The 12,007-nt window shown below is 42.1% G+C and overlaps 1 protein-coding gene across 4 annotated transcripts in view; it reads left to right on the top strand.

Moving 5' to 3' along the window:
- GRIK4 (glutamate ionotropic receptor kainate type subunit 4) overlaps positions 1-12,007 on the top strand; it is a 416,936-nt gene that overhangs the window by 269,426 nt on the left and 135,503 nt on the right. For all 4 annotated transcript variants that reach the window (XM_089537351.1, XM_089537353.1, XM_089537354.1 and 1 more), the window contains exons 4-5: positions 226-323; positions 8,189-8,354. In XM_089537351.1, coding sequence (XP_089393477.1) covers positions 226-323; positions 8,189-8,354 — 264 coding nt within the window. The remainder of the gene's footprint in view (positions 1-225; positions 324-8,188; positions 8,355-12,007) is intronic.

A 12,007-nucleotide genomic window follows, 5' to 3' on the forward strand; every position in this document is an offset into this window, starting at 1 on the left:
ACTGTACAATAAATAAAAAATGTTGTTGAGAAACAAAGAAATACACCATCTCATGAGCTCCTCAGCCATATCTGGTTGTCCCATGTTGGAAATGGTATAATAAAAGTGTGGGCCCTTAAATCCAGCAAGGTGATTCTTATGTCCTTACTCATCCATTTAGCAGAGTCTGCCAGTAACTCTTCTTTCCTCTTCTGCCGATTGACTCTCTCCATGGGGGATCACCAGTGTGCCAAATCCTTCCAAAAGGGGTGGTTGCTGTCCTGGGACCATCTTCAAGCCCAGCTTCCAGCTCTATCATCAGCAATATCTGCGGGGAGAAAGAGGTACGTGGAATGAATCTTGCTCTCAAGATGGCCATTTAGGAACAGTGTGCATGTTTGCAACCAAGAAGGTAGCAATGAAGGGAGATGAAATAGTTCAGAGGCAGAACATGTTTGAGTATGCGTAGGTTCGCAGGTAGAGCATCAGTTGTCTCCAGTACACCCTTCAGTTAAAAGGATCTGGACACAGATGATGGAGAAACAACAGAGCCCAATATTTTGGGATATAAAAAACATTTGACAATATTTTTTTAAATACCCAGAAACCTGTTTTTCAAATACTGAGAAACCCTGATGAGAAAAACCCTGAGAATCTTCACCATGTGGGACTTATTCTGTGCAAAATTCGTACATGGTTGTTTTGCACAGAAAACAATATTATGTTATTTCTGGTCCATAAAATGATATTTCCTGTGCAGAAAATGCTGTAGTTGAGACTTACTCTGTATGAAATTTACACGTGTGTGATTTGCATAGAAAATTGCCTCTTCTGTTCAAGAAATGGCATTTTCTTCACAGAGAATACTATTTCTTTGCAAGAATATTTGTTTTCTGTGCTGAAAGTGCTGTTTCCCATACTGAACAACTGTGTGCAAATTTTGTGCAGAATACATCCTGAATTGCGAATCAGTTACAAAACGGTACGATTTTTCAAAGTCTTTCTTGCATCAGGAACTAAATTGCTAAAATTACTTGTTTATTCCTTCAAGAGGAAACTTAGTGAAGAATTATATCTCTATCAAGACCTTAGAGAACTGCTGTCAGTCAGAGTAAATAACATAAACCAACAGGAACTCAATATCTTCTTTCATTTGAAACCAGCTTTACATATTAAAATACTTCTGCACTCTTTTTTGGGGAGGATTTTCCAAAGATAGCCCCAAAGGGAGAGGGATACTTTGGGCCCCTGGTTTTTTAAAAACAGTTAAGCCTTGGATGTAATTTTCCGTTATGTGGTGGAAATAAATCCAGATCATTAGATTGTACGTGACATACATGTCTCCCTGAAAAACCCTCCCTCCACTTTTGTTTGGAGTTGTACATCTAATGCGAAATCCATCTGATCTGTTTCCAAAATGGTGGACCTGATTTAATATTTTATAAGCCCAGGGCTGCCTTGTGTTGATCTATCTCCGTTCCCAGAGACGAGAACAGAGCTCTCATAATTTATCAGCTTAAATCCTGGTAGCATCTTTCTGCTGTTTAGTGGGATCTTCAGCACATCCCTTGGCTGCCAAGCTTCTGGAGTGATTGAAAGTCAACAAGTCAATAGGAAGCATTCACAAATGAATTGCCATCCCTTGCTGCCTTCAGATTGCATGACTCAGAGAGGAGATGCTTCTATGGCCAAGCCTTTGTCCAAGGTTTTAGTGTTGCGTCTCAAACAAATGTCTGGTCAAATTCAGACATGGCAGTATGGATGTAAATGATATAACAACAAAGGAAAAGTACAGGGTGCGGCTACAGAATCCAGCTTTTCTGTTTTAAAAAGCATGCTTGTATCCCATTGGGGCCTTCTCCCATCTATGCACTAGGGCCATGCTACTCAAAGTGGTGGTCCATGGGTCATTGCTATTCTCTGTGCCATTAGCTTCTGGTCCCTGGCACATTTCTAGGAAAGACAGCAAAAACTGTGCACAGTGGTCACAGATTTATTACCAGTCCATGGCACATTGGAAAAAGAATAATTGCTAGTCCCTTGCATCAGATAGGCTGGGAAGCACTGCACTGGCATGTCAGTTTTCTCATCTGTCCTTCGGTTAAACTGTGTGTCCCCTTCAGTGTCTTTTAGAAGATACGCCAAGTTCTCTTTTGGTACTGCACCATGTTGCCTGTTCTATTCAGATGCATGCACAATTGGTATCACCTATTACTCATTTTAATGTATTGACTAGTAAAATACCTGTTTTTGTAATGGGACAACAAGTATGTAGGGCCATTACTATAGTGAATAGCCATATTAGGATAAGTTCCTCATTCCATGCTTGGTAGCTCTGGTTAAAGGATCCCAAGAAGATGACCTGGGAAACACCTCAAACTGCATCCTTGAAGAGTTGGTTCCTGCCAAAGTAGAGAAAACTAGGCTAGAAGGACCCATTATTGTAAACTTACCATAGCAATTGATGTCTAACTCATATCTATCATCACAAAGACAATGTCAGAATCAGATCAGCTATTATAAAGGACATTTTTATCCTCGGGCCAACGAAAGGACTTTCCAAAGGCTGGGGATGAGGTACCTGTGTTAGTATATTGCAGCAAAAACAAAGAAGAAGCTTATGCCCCCTTACAGACTGTTATTTTTTATTTGGCAGAAGCTTTCATGGACTGCAGCCCATTTCATGAGGTGCATCTGGTGAAGTGGGCTTCGGGCCATAAAAGCCTGTGCCAGATAACATTTGTGAGTCTTTAAAACAGGCGTGGGCAACTTTTCAGGTTGCCAGGGACCACTTTTCAGGTTAGCCAAGTGCTCAAGGGCTTGCTTTGTTTGGTTTCTCTCCTCTTCTAGCTTTTAAAAATGAAATGGAAACATTTAGCTACATCTGTGTAAACTAGATTGTTAAATTAACTGAAACTATTTTAAAACGGATACTTCGTGGAGTCTAATAAATTCATTAAATATTGTTAAACTTGCCCATGGGTGCCATTTTGCCCATTCCAGAGACAGTTGTTTTTTCTGAAGCTAGATCTCAAGTGCTGAGTTCTAGTGGACCTTTAAATGAATTTGGTTTGAGGCACAAAGGTGCTACTGGACCTGGCTATTTTTCAGTCTCTGGAACTCAAGAAATCAAACTGGATTTTAAAAAGAATCTAAATTTAGGGCCAAGAAACACAGTTTTCAGTTTCATTATTCAAGAACATGGGACAATAGCCAGTGATCTTCTTCCCAAGTTAGCCACCTAAGAAAACCTCTGAACTTTGGAGAGGTCTGGGCACCAAATCTGCCTCTATGCTTCCAAAGTTACCACTCTCATTTCTTTCATAGCCAGCCATCTCAGATTGAGTGGGACATATATTTTTAAGTCAGTGAAATTAGAAATGCATTAAGGTTTGCAGATTTAATGATTTTTTCTTTAGGACTTTATGCAAATCTGTGATGGCGTCTCTCAAAGTCTTTTAAAAATGCAATGTTTTATTCCCGTTTCATTATATGTACATTACTTACGGTTTTGCTCTACTGTATATTTTGTGTTTTATGCTCCCTCGTAGATTTCATGTATAGGTGGGTTTCTGGATTGTTCATTGCCACTTGGGAAATACGGTGGAATAAAACCTCAAAATAGGAAGGAAATGTCTTTTATTTAAAAATCTTTCCTTGCCTGCATCAAAATATTGGAAAAAGCACTGGAGAGTACAGTCAGTCTCTTAGCAGAGACACATTGATACCCCCCCCCCGCCCCTCTTGAGACTTTGGCCTGTTACAGACTGCCCAAATAAAGCTGCTTCGGGTCTCTTTGGAGGTATGCTATTTAAATGATGCATGGGTCCTAAGAGTCCAGAGGTCGCGCCAAAGCCACACTCCATTCCTGAGCAGCTTTGGTGCAGCTTCCGGATTCTTAGGGTGAATGCATCCTTTAAACAGCATACCTCCAAAGAGACCCCAAGCAGCTTTATTTTGGCAGTCTGTAACAGGCCTTTGTTTCTCTTTGAGTTAACACTGGACCTCAGAAAGCTTCCAGAATCCCCCCACATTCTGGATGGGGATTCTGGGTGCTATAGTCCAATACAAGTAATGCTTGCAATCTCTGCTGTTAACCCAGGGAGCATCTATTCTACACTATAGAAATAATACAATTTGCTACCACTTTTAAGTGTTATAGCTCCATCCTATGGACTCATCAGATCTGGAGTTTTACAAGGTCTTTAGCCCTCTCTGACAAAGTGTGCTGGTGCCTTGCAAAACTACAAATCCCAGGGTTCTGTAAGGTGGAGCCATGGCAAAGTAGTATCGAACCGCACTATTTTTGCAGTGTAGATGCACTCCCAGTGGGAAGGATGTTCCAAGAGGCGTATTCAGAGCAACAGAATCATCATGCAGACCGTTGAATATGATGATTATCATCTCTCTCCATACCGTGTTTTCTTTCCCACTTACCAGAACTTTGGGCAGGGTCTTGCTTGCCTCTCTGCCATTGCAGGTTTCCATCTTCTTCCTCTGAAATAATCTTCTTCTGTTACACATCATGTGTTTGCCTGCCTATCGAAGCTCAGATTGAAACCATTCTCCAGTAGCAGGTCACCAGTCATTAGGAACTCTTCCTTATATGCATCCTAATTTACGTCATTGCAGTCTGTTGATCTTAGCTGTTTGTCATTTGTTCCATCTCAGATATTCTCATCTTTCTCGCTAGCAAGCTGAATGATAGCTTTTTCAGCTGTAAAACACAAAGTAAATCCATTTACCCCAGAAGTGGAGGATTGAGCACAATAGTGCCCTCCCTAATGACAGAAAATGTTTCATGGGGAAAGATCTCTGCTTATGATAATAGAAACTTTTTTTCCAACTCTGGGGAGAGGGCAGCACTTTCTCCAAGACAGTGAGCAGATGACCTCAAAGGGTCAGGAGCAAAATGCGGCTGGTGCTTGAAGCCAGTAGCCCTTACTATCATCTACATGAGCTCCAGACTGACTAGAATATGTTGGTTTGTCTTATCACTTGGTCGCATGCTTATCCTGCATTTACTGTTGTGCATTTTTCAGATAGAAGCATTTTGCATGTGTGTGTAAGGAAAACAGAGTTTCATTTCACATGAAAATACATAAGAATGGCTTACCAAGACATTAGATTGTCTCCGTTTAGACTAGAAGGGTTTCCTGTATCTGAACAGGTGTTAAATAGTAGAGCAAAGGTAGGTAGGATAGGATGCCTGCTACAGCCTATATTTTACAATTTACAGAATAGTAACCAAATTGTTTACCATTCCTTTTCTTACACTGTGTGTATGCATGCACTAACCAACCATGCCACTTCATGCATTTGCTGCAGTGAACTCTAAGCCACAAAAGTCTGTGTAGTGATTGATACGCAAACTTTATGGTGCTATGGTGTTCATACTTGTTTTTCCTACACCCCCAAAAACTCATTTAGTCAGAACCCTTGACTTTTCAATGGCGCTCAATATCCTCTGAGGTTCAAGGACCTCCCAGGGATCCCCAAAATCCATGGATTTTCAAGTCCTGTTATATACAATGGTGTAGTAAAATGGCATCCCTTATATAAAATGGAAAAAAAATCAAGGTTTCTTTTTGGGGAGAGGGGGAAGATGAAGTACTTTTAAACTGTGAATGGTGGAATCCATGAAGGTAGAATCTGTGGATACGGAGGGCTGACTGTATTACTTGCATTGCATACCATGCAGAGATATTTTCTGGAGACAAATCAATGCAATGCTCTTCTCTTGGGACAGCCATTCCTGTATCAAACAGGGTGAAGGTGCGCGAAGGGCAGCCAGGGTCAGAGAACAGAGGCAGAGTTGGATAGCAAGAACAGCTCAGTTCATTCAAGGTCTCATGGATGACCCAGGAGTTTCACCCAGAGACCTACTTCAACAAGTCCCATCGCCCAGTCTGTGGTGCCAGCTGCCAGGTTCAGATTCAATTTGGCATCTCTGAATGCTCAGGAAACCCATCTTGTGAGTGCCTTGTCTGCTTTAGTTAAGAGATGTTGCCTACAAGCACACAGTCTGCGTTCCTCCCTCTTAAACAGGCTGAGGCTGAGCGCTGCAAAGCCAAAACGAGGCAGAGAGAGCAACTTATTGCTCTTTAACTTTTCTATTACCAACCAAACTGCTTATGCCTTCAATAAAGCTGCTCCCTGAAGCTGGTTAACAGCCTTGCCCCAAGAGGAGGGTGATCGCAGGCACAGGGCAATAGCTTTCGGAAGCCCAAGTAATGGAAGCAAAGTTGACTTGACGTTTCCCTTAACATAGCATAACCAGATGTTTCCCTTTGCAGTTTCTTCCAAATTTTTCACTTTGCAAAAAGAAGTGGGGTGGGGGGAGGAGGAAAGAACCCTCCTCTTCCTCACTTCTCCATTTGACAAAGCCCCATCTGCATTTCCACAGTACTCCCCTGGTGTCAGGTTCTCTAGATGATCAGAGGAAATCAAGCTTTGAAGAAACAGCTCCTAGCTCCCCACTCCCTGCTGCTCCCATCTCAGGGCTTGGTGCTACTGTGTCTCCCAGGGAGAGATCCCAACTCCCCAGCTGCCACTTTGATTTATTAATGGCAAATGAGCTATTATTAGGACTCGTGGCTACGGTCCCTCTGGAGAGCAAACATTATTCCTCTCTGCAAATGCAACATGGCACAAGCCCAGCTGGCTAGCTGCGCTGCATATGATCGTTCTTTGAGAATATTAATAGGGCTTGAGAGCGTCGCAAGCAAAGATACCAGCTCCTGCAGCGGCGGGGGTGGTGGTGAGTGCATTGATCTGATGGGCCTATCTGCTCATCTCCTGCTCAGTTTAGGTTCAAAGCATGCACTGACGTAAGGCTAAGTCACCAAGAGAACAACTTATGGCTTTATTGGTGACAAAGAGATGGGGAAAGGATGCATGAAGAGAAGATATAAGCAAGGAAATGTTTTTGCATCCCTTTGGCCAAATGCGGACCCAGTCTCAAGTGCAGATGGTCTCCAGGTCTACGCTGCTGGATGCTAAAATGCTCTCTTGGCTGCAGATGAGCCTTCAAACTCTTGGGCAAGATGCAAGCATTTCCCCCTTCAAAAGAAATCCCTCCCAAATGATGGTATGCACCCTGACAGGGCTGGCTTTTTAGAAGCTTTGACATGATACTCACAGGTTTGGGGAATGTGTATCTACTTCTTCCTTCTCCACAAGACAAAGAGTGTATCCCCAGTGCAGAAATAAAGCACTTTGACACCACATGAATTGTTATGACTCTAACTTACAGAATCCTGGGATATGTAGTTTAGTGAGGCATCAGACCACTCTGACAGACCAGGCTGAATACCTCACCAAACTACAAATCCCAGGATTCTATAGGATAGAGTCATGACAGTTATACTGGTGTCAGTCTGTTTTAAACCTGTGGTGTGGAATATCCTAAAAGATGGCAAAGATTCATACTTTCAGAAAGAGAGCTTCCTTATCAGCACTAGGACTAGTTCACCCTGGCTGTAGCTCTACATAATTTTAGGCTCAAGGGCTTCTTCACTTCGTAACCTGAACAGAGTACTAAGTTTCATATGGGCTTTGAAGCAAGTCAGTATATATTAGGGATGTTAATGCTTTGCTCATTTTATTCTTGAAGGAAACAACAGGTTATTTGAGCCATTTTCTTCCCACTGCAAACATTCACAATTCAGGACTTATGCTGCACAAAATTCACGCTTGGTTGTTTTATACAGAAAAAGAGGTTTTCTACACAGGAATCAGCAATAGTATTTCTGCAGAGAAAAGGTTGCTTCCTATGCAGAAAAATGTGTTTTCTGTATAAAACAACCACATGCAAAATTTTGTGTAGAATAAGTCCTGAACTGCAGGGATTTTCCTAAATCCAGGATTCTCTTCATTAGGGTTTCCCAGCATTTTGCCAGAATTTTTTTACAAATAGTTTCAAATCCACCTCTAGTAGATCTCCATTTAGTTATGATAAATGTGTATAGTCAGATGAGATCCAATTACTCTGCTCCTTGCCTATCTTCCTAAGATGCAACCCACAATATATTTCTGTTGTGAATCTGTTATGAAAATGCAAGCAATTAAATAAACCCTTGCACTTTTCTTAAGGGGAAATGGTATGTTTAATAAAATCTTGTCTGTCTTTTGAAAATGATCAGATCTGTCTATATCCTTCCTTCCTTCCTTCCTTCCTTCCTTCCTTCCTTCCTTCCTTCCTTCTCAGGTCCCTCATTTCAAGGTTGCCCCAGAAGAATTCCTCAAGCTGCAGTTCCAGAGATTCACAACCTTGAACCTCCATCCCAGTAACACTGACATCAGCGTGGCTGTTGCTGGGATCCTGAATTTCTTTAACTGCACCACTACCTGCCTCATCTGTGCCAAAGCTGAATGTAAGTTGCTTTCTGCAAGCTGCCCAGAGTTAAACATTTACCAAGGCTGGTAACCATTTGGCACACCAGGCATCAGATGTAAGAGTGTTGGGAAAGGACAACAGATATGTAGATACTGTAGAAATAATGCAGTTTGGCACCATGGCTCCACCCTACAGAATGCTAGGATTTATAGTTTTGTGAGGCTTAAGGTTTTTTAAAACTATACATCCTAAGAGTCCATAAGATGGAGCTACAGCACTTAATGTGGTGTCAAGTGATGTTATTTCTACAATGTAGATGCAGTCATAGGAGTTTATCAAATGGGAGGAATTTCTCTTAAATTCAAATGAAAAGAAAGTGCGGCCAGAACGCATTCACTTAAAGTCGCTAGTTTAGCACAATTACGTGAATGTGCATTGCGTTCGAACTGGCTTCCCATTGCCTGAAAATAGCATGTCATTGCCCGAATTTGCGCGTGGCAGTCTATCATGCAATAACATGAAAGCACATGATTGCATTCAGACTGACTTCCCATTGCCCGAATTTGCATCTAGTGGGTTATCATGCAATAACGTTAAACCCCATGATTGCATTCAGATTGCCATTGGATTATACTTCCAATTCCCCTTGTTTGATAAACTCCATAGTGTGAGGATTTCATGCTTTCTGATTGTATGACATGTATATTATGGCACATGTACAATAGGCATGCTGGGGTGTTGGTAAATACACAACACCTTTGTTTATTATATGCAGGGTGTTGACTTGGTAAGTTGATCTGAAGAAGTTTAAATGTGGTTCTGTTCCATACCTCATCTATATCTTATCTATGGTCCAAAACACACTGCAGAGACCATTAACTGCCCTGACTCAATGCTAGGGAATTTGGGGGAACTGTAGTTTTGTGAGACGTTTAACCTTCTCTGTCAGAGAGCTCTAGTGCCACAATAAAACTACAATTCCCAGGATTGCCTAGCAATGAGCCAGGGCAGTTAAAGTAGTCTCAAACTGGATTGTGTCTGCAGCGTGTTTTGGACCTGTGTTTTTGTTCCCTATCAGCCCAATTCATTTTCTACATTCTGTTAAACCTGGCTAATTTGATAACATTATGAAAAATGTTCCTTAATATGTAATATTATTAAGGGAGGTATTAAGATTGTTTATAGTCACATAATGATGAACTTTTAGCACACACACACACACACATACACAAGCATGCAATATGAACACAAACACACACACACACACACCCCTATGACACTGCAAGTTCCCAGGACACTGGTAGAAGGGAATATGCCTGCTGGAGACACATGCAAACACCTGCCACTTAATTCCATCTCTGGTTAATTTGATCCTTCATTTAACTAGATAGAAAAGCTCAGAAACCAAATCATTTTTACAATAGCATGGCACCCAGCCGTTAATTGAGTCAGGTCTGATTGGTTTAATCAGGTACGACTGGGTGAACTGATTATTGGCTGGCTTGCGGCGAGGAGCAAACTTTTAGGAAGGAGCGGCTGTTTGTCCATAAATTTGGAACATGGATAATGCTAGGGGTGTCCTTCCTTTGGAAAGATTTTTGTAAGGGAGAGAGGCTGCATCTGCATTGCAGAAATAATCCAGTTTGACACCACTTTAACTGCCATGGCTCAATGCTATGGGATTCTGGAAGCAAGGCTCTGGTGCCGCAACGAATTCCACACCCCAGAATAGTATTAAGCCATGGCAGTTAAAGTGGTGTCAAACTGGCTTATTTCTGCAATGTGGATGCAGCCAGAGAGTCCCTTGCCAGCAAACAAGCTTCCTCTTTCTTCTCAACCATTGCTCCATTGAGTGTGGAAAAAGAAGAAAGCACCACGTCAAGGGATATTATTGGACTACTACACTGTTATACCACAATTGCACTGCATTTGTTCTGACTTTGCCTGGAGTTTATTGCATGACATTGTAGCTCTCCTGGTGCTGTAATGTGTTGGAAATTTGGAAATCAATATTTCCCCACTTGAAATAATCCATTAATGGCTCTCTATCTCGCTTTTATTAGAGATGAGGGGACATTATACCCTGGAGGTGAATCCAGTCCTCCAAGGGTCCCAATCCAGCCCTCTGAGGTTTTCAACATGGCTTTTCCCCCTTCACTTTGTACAATCATGTTTTTCTGATCTTAATGCTTATTTATTGGCAGTAAGACCTTAAAGCTACTGTATACTGGCCCCATAAGGTTATGTATCGGCACTGGAATGCAGCCCCCGAGAATTGCTCTGTAATTGAATTTGGCCCTTGAACTGAAAGAAGTCCCCCACTCCTACCTTACGGATGGACAAAATAATTCAGCAATTACTGAAATTCCTGGAACTAAAAAGTGACAGCTTGCATTTTCCAGTGAATGGAGTCAGAGCTTACATTCTCTAATAGCAATTCCCCTTTTCTCATGACTGACGGAAATACATGTGAGCATTTACATGATGTTGTATAGTTTCAATTGCATAAATTTGCATAATGTGTTGTTGTTGTTGCTATGTGCCTTCAAGTCATTTCTGATTTAAGGTGAGCCTATCATGGGCTTTTCTTGGCAGAATTTGTTCAGAGGGAGCTTTCCTTTGCCTTCCTCTGAGGCTGAGAGAATGTGACTTGCCCAAGGTCACCCAATGGGCTTCTATGGCTGAGTGAGGATTTGAACCCTGGTCTCCCAGTATCCTAGTCAAACACTCAAACCCCTTTGCTATGCTGGCTCTGGCATAGTCCACGCTAGTGCAGAATTTGGATTGCCTTGATACAATATGTGAGCACAGTTGAGACTAAGCCCAATTTTCTACTGGAAGAAGGCATTCTTCCCATCAGGCACCAAAGAAGCTTGCTACTCAGGCTGCATCTGCACTGCAGAAATAATGCAGTTTGACACTGCTTTAACTGCCATGGCTCCATGCTATGGAATCCTGGGATTTGTAGTTCATTTTGGCCCCAGAGCTCTCCGACAGAGAAGACTAAAGAGTTTACACAACTCCAAATCCCAGAATTCCATATCTTTGAGCCAGGGCAATTGAAGTGGTATCAAACTGCATTATTTCAGCAGTGCAGATGGAGCCTTGAAACAGAGGCACAGCTACTCATGTGGGCCACAGCTGAACGTGACTTTACCCTCCTTTGGTGAGCCTTGGTCATGCACTTCAGAGTGCCAGGGTAGTGCCTATAAGAATCATAGAATCTTAGAGTTGGAAGAGATCCTAAGGGTCATCTAGTTTGCCATGCAGGAATACACAATCCAAGCACCGCAACAGATGGCCATCCAGCCTCTGTTTAAAAATCACCAAAGAACCTTCTTTGAAGCTTCCTCATGTTGTGCCTATAAAACAACCCCTTGAAAGAGCATCCATTTTGTTCATGAAGTGTGCTTTTGAGCTTCTCCTCTTCACATCATCAAAACAGAAAGGATTCTCTTTTGGGTTGAAATGGAGCCCTTCCCTTCCCTTTGCAGGCTGTGGAGCCAGACTAGGCTGCTTGTGAGCTGAGCAATTCTCCACCTCCTGTTCATGCAGATCAGAGAAAATTAAAGGGGGAAAACATTTTTATGTGCCCATATAGTGCTTTTCATCGGAGTGCCACTCTGATCAAATGGATGCAGCAACTTTCTTACAAGACAAACCTCAAGCTCTGGGGACTATTTAGTGTGG

Source organism: Sceloporus occidentalis, unplaced genomic scaffold (genome assembly GCF_023333645.1).
Source record: "Sceloporus occidentalis isolate IW3139 unplaced genomic scaffold, rSceOcc1.0.p SCAF_9, whole genome shotgun sequence".
Taxonomy (NCBI): Eukaryota; Metazoa; Chordata; class Lepidosauria; order Squamata; family Phrynosomatidae; genus Sceloporus; species Sceloporus occidentalis.